Here is a 12,833-nt window from a genome sequence, read left to right as displayed (position 1 = left end):
ATTAGACACAAACCACGATTTTCAAATTGACAGCACTGAAATAGTCGGACTCCACAGTCAGGGTGGCACTCTCCAGGGTCCCGAACTGCGCAGCCGTGCCATCAAACAGCATAACCGGCATGTTGTTCGGGTCTCCGTACAATGTGATGAAATGCGTGTACCTGTCGATCTTTACTTTTTCTGTGTAGTTTCCAGGGCCAATGGATATAATCACGCGATGCTTGTTGCCTTGGGGGACGCTCTTTATGGCATCAGTAACAGTCTTGAAATCTCCACTTCGTTCTGTTCTGACTCGGACCACCGTGACATTCTTCTCAGCCTCAACCACGGCGGGGTCCAAAGAGCCTTCCCGGGAAGGGGCCGACATTGAGCCTTATTAGCAGGAATAGGTTCATCGTTGGTGGACAGCGCAATAGGAAGGACGAGAAGAGCGGTCAAGAAGACCACCTCCACGGCAATATACGACACTTTTTGCATCGACATTTGATTAGATTAATAAGTTGTTTTCTTGCAAAACGTATGATGGCTCTGTCTCTATATATACATGTACAAATTCTATTACAAGAATGAAGAGGGCGAAAGACAGGGAAGAATCGGGCATAAATGGCTGAGTTTTAGTGGGAAATTAGAGAAGTGAAGCCTGCGGTAGGCGTTGTAGGAGTCGTATGGGCCTCTGCTTGGAACGACTACATATAGACTTATGTTGGTGCGTTTTTTGCTTTCTACATGCATTGGAAGATAATACATCGGGAGAAATATTCCTTAAAATTAACCCTGGAGAAGTTTGTTATAAGAAACATGGAGTAGAGGTGAAAGAAAAAAATTGTAAATTTGTGAGATAAATAAAAAATTTTAAAATTACTATTCTAACCAAATTTGTTTTGAAGGGAAGAAGTGAATTTAGAGGTAAATTTGGTAATGTAAAATTGGTACAGTAAAAGGTTTTCTTTTATAATAACTAGTTTTTTATCTCACGTAATTCCGCAAGTATTTAAAAATAATTTTAGTGTGAGATGATAAAAAAAAAATTATAAACAGAACAAATTATGATAAATGTGGAAAAGTAAAAGTTAGAGAAAAATGTGGAGTAGCTCGTGGTTAAGAGAGAAAAAAACATAATGTCAAAATATTAAAAAATATTTAGATTACTAATTTGATCAATTTTTTTAAGAAAACAAATAAATTAAAGGGCAAATTTAAATATTCAAAAATTAGTACAACAAAAAGTTTTCTTTTATAATAGTATAGATATATATATATAGATGACCATGTTCTCACAACTCACTCGCCAAAACCACTAATTAATATTTTAATTTCCTTAATCCCCGACTATTAGCATATAGGTAAATTGCAATACATTCTCTTAAAATCTTTCATAATTATAAATACTTTCTCTCCTTGTTTTAAAAAGTACAAATATTCTTTAAAATTAATGATCATGTAGCAAATAACTCCTCGTGACACAACTTTATATGACTGTATTTATTAGACGGTAATTAATTGTAGGAATGTATTATAATTGTGACTGGTGCGTTCAAGAGTCGCACAGGCCCAAGGGATATGAACTGTGGTTCAAAACTTGGGCCAAAGGTGTATATGGATCTTGAAGCGGGACCTGCAGAAAAGATGTTATCATTTCGATGCCCAAGTTAGTATTGAATTCGAGATGAAAGAAAGCCAAAACGTAAATAAGTATATTGAAAATCGTAATTGGTGAATAAAAGTCGGTGAAAAGCATAAGAATATGTGATAACGTGCTTGTAGACTACTCAAAAAATATTTAGAGAGTGAGAGACGTTAGAGGGGTGTTTAGAAAGTGAGAGACGCCAAAGAAGTCAGAAAGGTGTCCCCTATATGGAGGATGGAACCTATATTTATAGGGAGAGTGCCGCTATCTAGTGGGGGTGTATCTCACTCCCGAGATTCTTGTGGAAGTTGGTTGGAATGGTTGGCATAAGAGGTAGGTCGTCTTTATCGCAACTGGATGTGCAATACTAAGAATCTCCTTTAGTCTACGGAAACCCTTCACTTGCAAAGAGTCTTTGTTGCGAGGGAGTGCCTCCTTGCTTATGCAGACTTCTATGTCTTGGGAGACCCCTCGCCTGTGAGGAGTCCTGGCCTCAAGGGAGGTCCTCCTAGGGCTAATATGGTTCAAGTTGGCTGCTAACACCAGATTGATAAGGTGTCATGTGGGAAAGCGGGCTGCCACCTGTCTGTCCCCTTTGGCTGAATATTTTGGCGATCTTTGATAATGATCCGAGTAGGGGGATCACTTAGGCCTCTCGGGTGCTTTCGTTCCTTTCTTCCTTGGGCTAGCTTATTTTTATGAAAATCAGTAGCCCCCCCTCTCCCTAATAAGTGGAGATTTCGACACTTATTAGAGTAGACGTCTTTTGAAGCGAGGCTCGAAGGATGAGCTTTTTTCTTTTCCTTTTTCGAATTGTTGAAAAGAACGTTAGTAAGATAAGTATTCTTAGAAAAGAAGAGCTTACTTCGTGCCAGTACTGAACTAGGTATTTTATGAAGGTGCCTCCATGGAGGAAGGCTTAATTGGTACCTATTGTGCCTACTCCAGTATAAGGCTTTAGTTTTCTACAGAAGAATATTAAATAAAAAAGACATGTATATATTACAAATAGGTTTTGCACGTATCAAACTTATTGTGTCTCCTCGGAGGAGGGCTAATTTAAGGGGGGTTCCTTGGAACAGGACGTAGGGACGTACCGACACACATAACTAATTGGACTAAAATTGTATTTTTTTTTCTTAGAAAAATAGTTTTCGAAGTTATCATTTTTTAATACTATTGATCCATGTTGTCAGTTGACCGTTCATAACTAAAGAAAGTTATGCAAGCGACACGGACATGTTAGTATTTTTTATTTATTGACTCGAAAACACACAAAAATAAGAATTTTTCCATGTCAATCTTGCCCAAATAAGAGCGAACTTAGTCGTTATTGATATTCCTTAGTCACATTTTTCAATTTTTAAAACAATAAAAACGTGAATATATATGTCTGTTTATGTTCTGATTTAAAAGGTTTAACCATTATTCTCATCTCAATTATTATTATCTTTATTTATAGATTAGACAAATACAATTTTTTTTGGATGAATAGCAATTTACCCTCCGTGATATTGAAAATGAGCACATTAACCCCTTATGAAATAAATAAATAATTTACCCCCTATACTTTTTAAAATGAAGCAATTTATCTCCGTATACTGGGAGATAATTGCTTCATTTTAAAAAATATAGGGAGGTAAATTGTTGTATTTTAAATATTACAGGGGGTTAAATCGCTATTTATTTTTTCGTAAGGGAGTAATTTGCTCATTTGAGATATCATAAGGGAATTGCTTGCATTTTCTCTATTTATTTTTCAGCCATATATTAATTCACTTAATTATAAACCATTAATAAATTGTATTCATAAGGCATATATTGGCATGCCATAATTAAAAACAATTCTATGTTAATAAAAACCCTATCATTTCTTTCCCAAAGAAAAGTTACCTTTCATTAATTAATAATAATTTATCGCTTTTACTTTAATATATATATATATATATAACTTAACTAATTAACGTTCTTGCAACCCGACAACCAAGTTTAAGCCATCTACATACACAACGGACTGGGTTATTTAAATAAAGGCCCACACATAGTGTGTGATGTCCATATAATTTTATATATCATTGAGTGACTAATTGGTAAATATTGATAAAGTTTAAACGAAGTAAATCAGAGCTTTGTAAAATATTTTGCAGCAAATTATATTAATTAAGAAATTAGGTAAGACGTAATGAGAAGTTTTGGAAAAAATTAAATAAAACAAAAAAATGGATGAGAATTGGTGGATGGACCCTCACCTTTCAAGATTATCTGACATACCACATAAGCTTTGTACTGTGTGATATGATTGATAATGGGGTACCACATGAGTTGTATGCTGTCTAATATCAGCAAAAGGGGGCAAAGATGATTGAGCGGTGCACTCCAACTTGGGCAAGCAAGGCCCTCAAAAAGTAAATGAAAAGATATGGTATCATGTCGTGGACTCGTACATGATTGTGGGTATGTGTTAGTTCTTACTTCTATTGTTAGTATATGATAAATATTTATTGGTTGGTGTGACTTCATTATACTTAACTTGTTGTGTGTGTGTGTGTGTGTATACTGTTTGGACCGTGACATATGAAGTTGAGAGTTTGGACTATGGAGTTATTAAATATACTGTTTTGCTGTCGGGTTTTGCGTTTTCAAATTCTTTACAGCCGGATGTTGCGTTATCTTCTTTTTAGTTTGTGTATATGGTGTGTGTGTGTATACTGTTTGGACCGTGACACATCAAGTCGAGAGTTTGGACTATGTAGTTATTAAAAATACTGTTTTGTTGTCGAGTTTTGCGTTTTCAAATTCTTTACAGCCGGATGTTGCGTTATCTTCTTTTTAGTTTGTGTATATGAGTACATCCGTGGAAAATAATTATAAACTTTTGAGGATGCCTATAATATATCTTATAACACATATAAACATATATTATATTGATAAAAATAGAAATTTATTTCATTGGGTAAATGGAAATTTCTTGTAAAATATACAATATTAATGAAATGATATTCTAATTAGTGGTAATTAAGTATGATGTCGTAGCTAGACAGTATTACATAGAGTCACTTATAGAAACGCTAATATAAAAAAAAGCGTCATGAATGATAATTCTAAAATAAAAAACATCCTATTCCTGAGGCAAAAACTGAGCTTGATCTGCTGCTTGAGTCGGCAAGACTCAGTTATACTTGAGGTGTGGCAGGAGGAAGCAACCACTTCGACCCCTCAATATAAGCAATGCTAATGAACGACTTAACCTCTGCATCACTCAGCTGCTTACCATATGCCGCCCTCTTGCTAAGATCGGAACCTGGCCCCTCATTGTGGTATTCTCCAAAATATACAGTACTGTACATACAAAAATTAATGAAATTAAGCGATTATTAGAGAAAGACAACATTTGCATGAATGGCTGACCTGTCGGTATGGTTTTGACCATTATTAGACCATCCTTGAGGATTTACAGCGTCGCTCAATTGAGAGTAGGCAAAGATGACCCGACCGTAGGGGAACCAGGACCTGGCCAGGTACGCTGTCCCGTTGGTGCCCGTCACCCTGCAATGTACAAAAACATACCCGTTTGCCTCGTTGTGCTTCGACCTCGAGTGCGCTGCAATGAACGACACTGGATCGCCTGGAATCACATGTATCTCCGAATTCTACGTCCGAAAAATACACAAGTATAAGATCATATAATACGTAGGTACTGTCGGTATATGAATATTTTCAATCAAGAACTGCTAATTGAATTTTACCAAATAGAGGGATTGTCCACTGCCAAAGATGAAGTCGACGGTGCCCTCAACATAGCAATCTTTGAACAAATGTTTGCCCCTGTCATCGCAAAGGGTGTCTTGAAATCCATACATTCTGCAGTTGTAGAAAGACGCATATTCTCCTGCAATTTTCATCGCCACCGCCTGAGCCCCCACTCTCTTTCCATCAGGCCTCGGTGCAGAATTCTAACAAGAACCAACATTGTATGAATAATGACCAAACAAATCATCAAACATGCATGGTTTCAGGAACCAACAAGTAACGCTAAGAAAGGCGTTTAATTAGACACAAACCACGATTTTCAAATTGACAGCACTGAAATAGTCGGACTCCACAGTCAGGGTGGCACTCTCCAGGGTCCCGAACTGCGCAGCCGTGCCATCAAACAGCATAACCGGCATGTTGTTCGGGTCTCCGTACAATGTGATGAAATGCGTGTACCTGTCGATCTTTACTTTTTCTGTGTAGTTTCCAGGGCCAATGGATATAATCACGCGATGCTTGTTGCCTTGGGGGACGCTCTTTATGGCATCAGTAACAGTCTTGAAATCTCCACTTCCGTCGGTTCTGACTCGGACCACCGTGACATTCTTCTCAGCCTCAACCACGGCGGGGTCCAAAGAGCCTTCCCGGGAAGCTAAGGGGCCGACGTTGCGGTCGAACCAGCTGTTTAATTGAGCCTTATTAGCAGGAATAGGTTCATCGTTGGTGGACAGCGCAATAGGAAGGACAAGAAGACCACCTCCACGGCAATATACGACACTTTTTGCATCGACATTTGATTAGATTAATAAGTTGTTTTCTTGCAAAACGTATGATGGCTCTGTCTCTATATATACATGTAAAAATTCTATTACAAGAATGAAGAGGGCGAAAGACAGGGAAGAATCGGGCATAAATGGCTGAGTTTTAGTGGGAAATTAGAGAAGTGAAGCCTGCGGTAGGCGTTGTAGGAGTCGTATGGGCCTCTGCTTGGAACGACTACATATAGACTTATGTTGGTGCGTTTTTTGCTTTCTACATGCATTGGAAGATAATACATCGGGAGAAATATTCCTTAAAATTAACCCTGGAGAAGTTTGTTATAAGAAACATGGAGTAGAGGTGAAAGAAAAAAATTGTAAATTTGTGAGATAAATAAAAAATTTTAAAATTACTATTCTAACCCAAATTTGTTTTGAAGGGAAGAAGTGAATTTAGAGGTAAATTTGGTAATGTAAAATTGGTACAGTAAAAGGTTTTCTTTTATAATAACTAGTTTTTCATCTCACGTAATTCTGCAAGTATTTAAAAATAATCTTAGTGTGAGATGATAAGAAAAAAAAATTATAAACAGAATAAATTATAATAAATGTGGAAAAGTAAAAGTGAGAGAAAAATGTGGAGTAGCGCGTGGTTAAGGGAGAAAAAAACATAATGTCAAAATATTAAAAAATATTTAGATTACTAATTTGATCAATTTTTTTAAGAAAACAAATAAATTAAAGGGCAAATTTAAATATTCAAAAATTAGTACAACAAAAAGTTTTCTTTTATAATAGTATAGATATATATATAGATGACCATGTTCTCACAACTCACTCGCCAAAACCACTAATTAATATTTTAATTTCCTTAATCCCCGACTATTAGCATATAGGTAAATTGCAATACATTCTCTTAAAATCTTTCATAATTATAAATACTTTCTCTCGTTGTTTTAAAAAGTACAAATATTCTTTAAAATTAATGGTCATGTAGCAAATAACTCCTCGTGACACAACTTTATATGACTGTATTTATTAGACGGTAATTAATTGTAGGAATGTATTATAATTGTGACTGGTGCGTTCAAAAGTCGCACAGGCCCAAGGGATATGAACTGTGGTTCAAAACTTGGGCCAAAGGTGTATATGGATCTTGAAGCGGGACCTGCAAAAAAGATGTTATCATTTCGTTGCCCAAGTTAGTATTGAATTCGAGATGAAAGAAAGCCAAAACGTAAATAAGTATATTGAAAATCGTAATGTGGTGAATAAAGTCGGTGAAAAGTGTAACAATATGTGATAACGTGCTTGTAGACTACTCAAAAAATATTTAGAGAGTGAGAGACGTTAGAGGGGTGTTTAGAAAGTGAGAGACGCCAAAGAAGTCAGAAAGGTGTCCCCTATATGGAGGATGGAACCTATATTTATAAGGAGAGTGCCGCTGTCTAGTGGGGGTGTATCTCACTCCCGAGATTCTTGTGGAAGTTGGTTGGAATGGTTGGCATAAGAGGTAGGTTGTCTTTCTCGCAGCTGGATGTGCATTACTAAGAATCTCCTTTAGTCTACGGAAACCCTTCACCTGCAAAGAGTCTTTGTTGCGAGGGAGTGCCTCCTTGCTTATGTAGACTTCTATGTCTTGGGTGACCCCTCGCCTGTGAGGAGTCCTGGCCTCAAGGGAGGTCCTCCTAGGGCTAATGTGGTTCAAGTTGGCTGCTAACACCAGATTGATAAGGTGTCATGTGGGAAAGAGGGCTGCCACCTGTCTGTCCCCTTTGGCTGAATATTTTGGCGATCTTTGATAATGATCCGAGTAGGGGGATCACTTAGGCCTCTCGGGTGCTTTCGTTCCTTTCTTCCTTGGGCTAGCTTATTTTTATGAACATCAGTAGCCCCCCCTCTCCCTAATAAGTGGAGATTTCGACACTTATTAGAGTAGACGTCTTTTGAAGCGAGGTTCGAAGGATGAGCTTTTTTCTTTTCCTTTTTCGAATTGTTGAAAAGAACGTTAGTAAGATAAGTATTCTTAGAAAAGAAGAGCTTACTTCGTGCCAGTACTGAACTAGGTATTTTATGAAGGTGCCTCCATGGAGGAAGGCTTATTGGTACCTATTGTGCCTACTCCAGTATAAGGCTTTAGTTTTCTACAGAAGAATATTAAATAAAAAAGACATGTACATATTACAAATAGGTTTTGCACGTATCAAACTTATTGTGTCTCCTCGGAGGAGGGCTAATTTAAGGGGGGTTCCTTGGAACAGGACGTAGGGACGTACCGATACACATAACTAATTGGACTAAAATTGTATTTTTTTTTCTTAGAAAAATAGTTTTCGAAGTTATCATTTTTTAATACTATTGATCCATGTTGTCAGTTGACCGTTCATAACTAAAGAAAGTTATGCAAGCGACACGGACATGTTAGTATTTTTTATTTATTGACTCGAAAACACACAAAAATAAGAATTTTTCCATGTCAATCTTGCCCAAATAAGAGCGAACTTAGTCGTTATTGATATTCCTTAGTCACATTTTTCAATTTTTAAAACAATAAAAACGTGAATATATATGTCTGTTTATGTTCTGATTTAAAAGGTTTAACCATTATTCTCATCTCAATTATTATTATCTTTATTTATAGATTAGACAAATACAATTTTTTTTTTGGATGAATAGCAATTTAACCTCTGTGATATTGAAAATGAGCACATTAACCCCTTATGAAATAAATAAATAATTTACCCCCTATACTTTTTAAAATGAAGCAATTTATCTCCGTATACTGGGAGATAATTGCTTCATTTTAAAAAATATAGGGAGGTAAATTGTTGTATTTTAAAAATTACAGGGGGTTAAATCGCTATTTATTTTTTCGTAAGGGAGTAATTTGCTCATTTGAGATATCATAAGGGAATTGCTTGCATTTTCTCTATTTATTTTTCAACCATATATTAATTCACTTAATTATAAACCATTAATAAATTGTATTCATAAGGCATATATTGGCATGCCATAATTAAAAACAATTCTATGTTAATAAAAACCCTATCATTTCTTTCCCAAAGAAAAGTTACCTTTCATTAATTAATAATAATTTATCGCTTTTACTTTAATATATATATATATATATATATATATAACTTAACTATTTAACATTCTTGCAACCCGACAACCAAGTTTAAGCCATCTACATACACAACGGACTGGGTTATTTAAATAAACGCCCACACATAGTGTGTGATGTCCATATAATTTTATATATCATTGAGTGACTAATTGGTAAATATTGATAAAGTTTAAACGAAGTAAATCAGAGCTTTGTAAAATATTTTGCAGCAAATTATATTAATTAAGAAATTAGGTAAGACGTAATGAGAAGTTTTGGAAAAAATTAAATAAAACAAAAAAATGGATGAGAATTGGTGGATGGACCATCACCTTTCAAGATTATGTGACATACCACATAAGCTTTGTACTGTGTGATAAATGATTGATAATGGGGTACCACATGAGTTGTATGCTATCTAATATCAGAAAAAGGGGGCAAAGATGATTGAGCGGTGCACTCCAACTTGGGCAAGCAGGGCCCTCAAAAAGTAAATGTAAAGATCAGGTATCATGTCGTGGACTCGTACATGATTGTGGGTATGTGTTAGTTCTTACTTCTGTTGTTAGTATATGATAAATATTTATTGGTTGGTGTGACTTCATTATACTTAACTTGTTGTGTGTGTGTGTGTGTGTATACTGTTTGGACCGTGACACATCAAGTCGAGAGTTTGGACTATGTAGTTATTAAAAATAGTGTTTTGTTGTCGAGTTTTGCGTTTTCAAATTCTTTACAGCCGGATGTTGCGTTATCTTTTTTTTAGTTTGTGTATATGAGTACATCCGTGGAAAATAAATATAAACTTTTGAGGATGCCTATAATATATCATATAACATATATAAACATATATTATATTGATAAAAATAGAAATTTATTTAATTATAGAAATACATGGGTCTAGACCTACGTTTGGTTTGAGTTTCCTGACATTCTTAGAACATTCAAAATTTAGCTATTTTGCATGGTTTTTGTAAAGCAAGTTCGTTTCCTTTATACACTGACTTGTATTTATTATTACGCTTTGCAAATTTACAACACAAATGCATGGGTGTAGACCAACGTTTTGGGTCAAGTTTCATCGAATTCTAAGAACGTTCAATATTTAGCTGTTGTGCACGGTTTTATTAAAGCAAGTTCTTTTTCCTTTTACACTAACTTGTTTTTAGAATTACGCTTCGCAAATTTACCACACAAATGCCTGAGTACCTACGTTTGGGTCAAGTTTCGTGGAATTCTGAGAACGTTCATAATTTAGCTGTTTTGCACGGCTTTATTACAGCAAATTCGTTTTCCGTTTACACTAACTTGTAGTTATTATTACGCTTAGCAAATTTACCACACAAATACATGGGTCTAGACCAACGTTTCGATCAAATTTCATAGAATTCTATGAACCTTCAATATTTAGCTGTTTTACACGGTTTATTAAAGCAAGTTCGTTTCCATTTTAAACTAACTTGTAGTTATTATTACAGTGCTTCGACCTCGAGTGCGCTGCAATGAACGACACTGGATCGCCTGGAATCACATGTATCTCCGAATTCTACGTCCGAAAAATACACAAGTATAAGATCATATAATACGTAGGTACTGTCGGTATATGAATATTTTCAATCAAGAACTGCTAATTGAATTTTACCAAATAGAGGGATTGTCCACTGCCAAAGATGAAGTCGACGGTGCCCTCAACATAGCAATCTTTGAACAAATGTTTGCCCCTGTCATCGCAAAGGGTGTCTTGAAATCCATACATTCTGCAGTTGTAGAAAGACGCATATTCTCCTGCAATTTTCATCGCCACCGCCTGAGCCCCCACTCTCTTTCCATCAGGCCTCGGTGCAGAATTCTAACAAGAACCAACATTGTATGAATAATGACCAAACAAATCATCAAACATGCATGGTTTCAGGAACCAACAAGTAACGCTAAGAAAGGCGTTTAATTAGACACAAACCACGATTTTCAAATTGACAGCACTGAAATAGTCGGACTCCACAGTCAGGGTGGCACTCTCCAGGGTCCCGAACTGCGCAGCCGTGCCATCAAACAGCATAACCGGCATGTTGTTCGGGTCTCCGTACAATGTGATGAAATGCGTGTACCTGTCGATCTTTACTTTTTCTGTGTAGTTTCCAGGGCCAATGGATATAATCACGCGATGCTTGTTGCCTTGGGGGACGCTCTTTATGGCATCAGTAACAGTCTTGAAATCTCCACTTCCGTCGGTTCTGACTCGGACCACCGTGACATTCTTCTCAGCCTCAACCACGGCGGGGTCCAAAGAGCCTTCCCGGGAAGCTAAGGGGCCGACGTTGCGGTCGAACCAGCTGTTTAATTGAGCCTTATTAGCAGGAATAGGTTCATCGTTGGTGGACAGCGCAATAGGAAGGACGAGAAGAGCGGTCAAGAAGACCACCTCCACGGCAATATACGACACTTTTTGCATCGACATTTGATTAGATTAATAAGTTGTTTTCTTGCAAAACGTATGATGGCTCTGTCTCTATATATACATGTACAAATTCTATTACAAGAATGAAGAGGGCGAAAGACAGGGAAGAATCGGGCATAAATGGCTGAGTTTTAGTGGGAAATTAGAGAAGTGAAGCCTGCGGTAGGCGTTGTAGGAGTCGTATGGGCCTCTGCTTGGAACGACTACATATAGACTTATGTTGGTGCGTTTTTTGCTTTCTACATGCATTGGAAGATAATACATCGGGAGAAATATTCCTTAAAATTAACCCTGGAGAAGTTTGTTATAAGAAACATGGAGTAGAGGTGAAAGAAAAAAATTGTAAATTTGTGAGATAAATAAAAAATTTTAAAATTACTATTCTAACCAAATTTGTTTTGAAGGGAAGAAGTGAATTTAGAGGTAAATTTGGTAATGTAAAATTCGTACAGTAAAAGGTTTTCTTTTATAATAACTAGTTTTTCATCTCACGTAATTCCGCATGTATTTAAAAATAATTTTAGTGTGAGATGATAAAAAAAAATTATAAACAGAACAAATTATGATAAATGTGGAAAAGTAAAAGTGAGAGAAAAATGTGGAGTAGCGCGTGGTTAAGGGAGAAAAAAACATAATGTCAAAATATTAAAAAATATTTAAATTACTAATTTGATCAATTTTTTTAAGAAAACAAATAAATTAAAGGGCAAATTTAAATATTCAAAAATTAGTACAACAAAAAGTTTTCTTTTATAATAGTATAGATATATATATAGATGACCATGTTCTCACAACTCACTCGCCAAAACCACTAATTAATATTTTAATTTCCTTAATCCCCGACTATTAGCATATAGGTAAATTGCAATACATTCTCTTAAAATCTTTCATAATTATAAATACTTTCTCTCGTTGTTTTAAAAAGTACAAATATTCTTTAAAATTAATGGTCATGTAGCAAATAACTCCTCGTGACACAACTTTATATGACTGTATTTATTAGACGGTAATTAATTGTAGGAATGTATTATAATTGTGACTGGTGCGTTCAAAAGTCGCACAGGCCCAAGGGATATGAACTGTGGTTCGAAACTTGGGCCAAAGGTGTATATGGATCTTGAAGCGGGACCTGCA

At 35.9% G+C, this 12,833-nt stretch overlaps 1 protein-coding gene across 1 annotated transcript; it reads right to left on the bottom strand.

The window, feature by feature from the left end:
• Nucleotides 4,613–11,734, bottom strand: LOC105160763 (pectinesterase 1-like). Its single transcript, XM_011078241.2, has 5 exons — nt 11,202–11,734; nt 10,887–11,093; nt 10,732–10,790; nt 5,036–5,218; nt 4,613–4,966 (listed from the first exon to the last, which is right to left on the bottom strand). The coding sequence occupies exons 1-5, from the start codon at nt 11,697–11,699 to the stop codon at nt 4,801–4,803; spliced, it is 1,113 nt and encodes a 370-aa protein (XP_011076543.1). The 5' UTR covers nt 11,700–11,734; the 3' UTR covers nt 4,613–4,800.

Source organism: Sesamum indicum, linkage group LG4, assembly GCF_000512975.1.
Source record: "Sesamum indicum cultivar Zhongzhi No. 13 linkage group LG4, S_indicum_v1.0, whole genome shotgun sequence".
NCBI lineage: Eukaryota > Viridiplantae > Streptophyta > Magnoliopsida > Lamiales > Pedaliaceae > Sesamum > Sesamum indicum.
This window is presented reverse-complemented; position numbering and strand designations above follow the sequence as displayed.

Coding starts and splice junctions, on each gene's coding strand:
- LOC105160763 (XM_011078241.2), bottom strand. CDS start 11,699: ATGTCGATGCAAAAAGTGTCGTATATTGCCGTGGAGGTGGTCTTCTTG. Junction 11,094..11,201: donor CTGTCAATTTGAAAATCGTG/GTTTGTGTCTAA, acceptor GGTTCTTGTTAG/AATTCTGCACCGAGGCCTGA. Junction 5,219..10,731: donor TTCATTGCAGCGCACTCGAG/GTCGAAGCACTG, acceptor AGCGCACTCGAG/GTCGAAGCACAACGAGGCAA.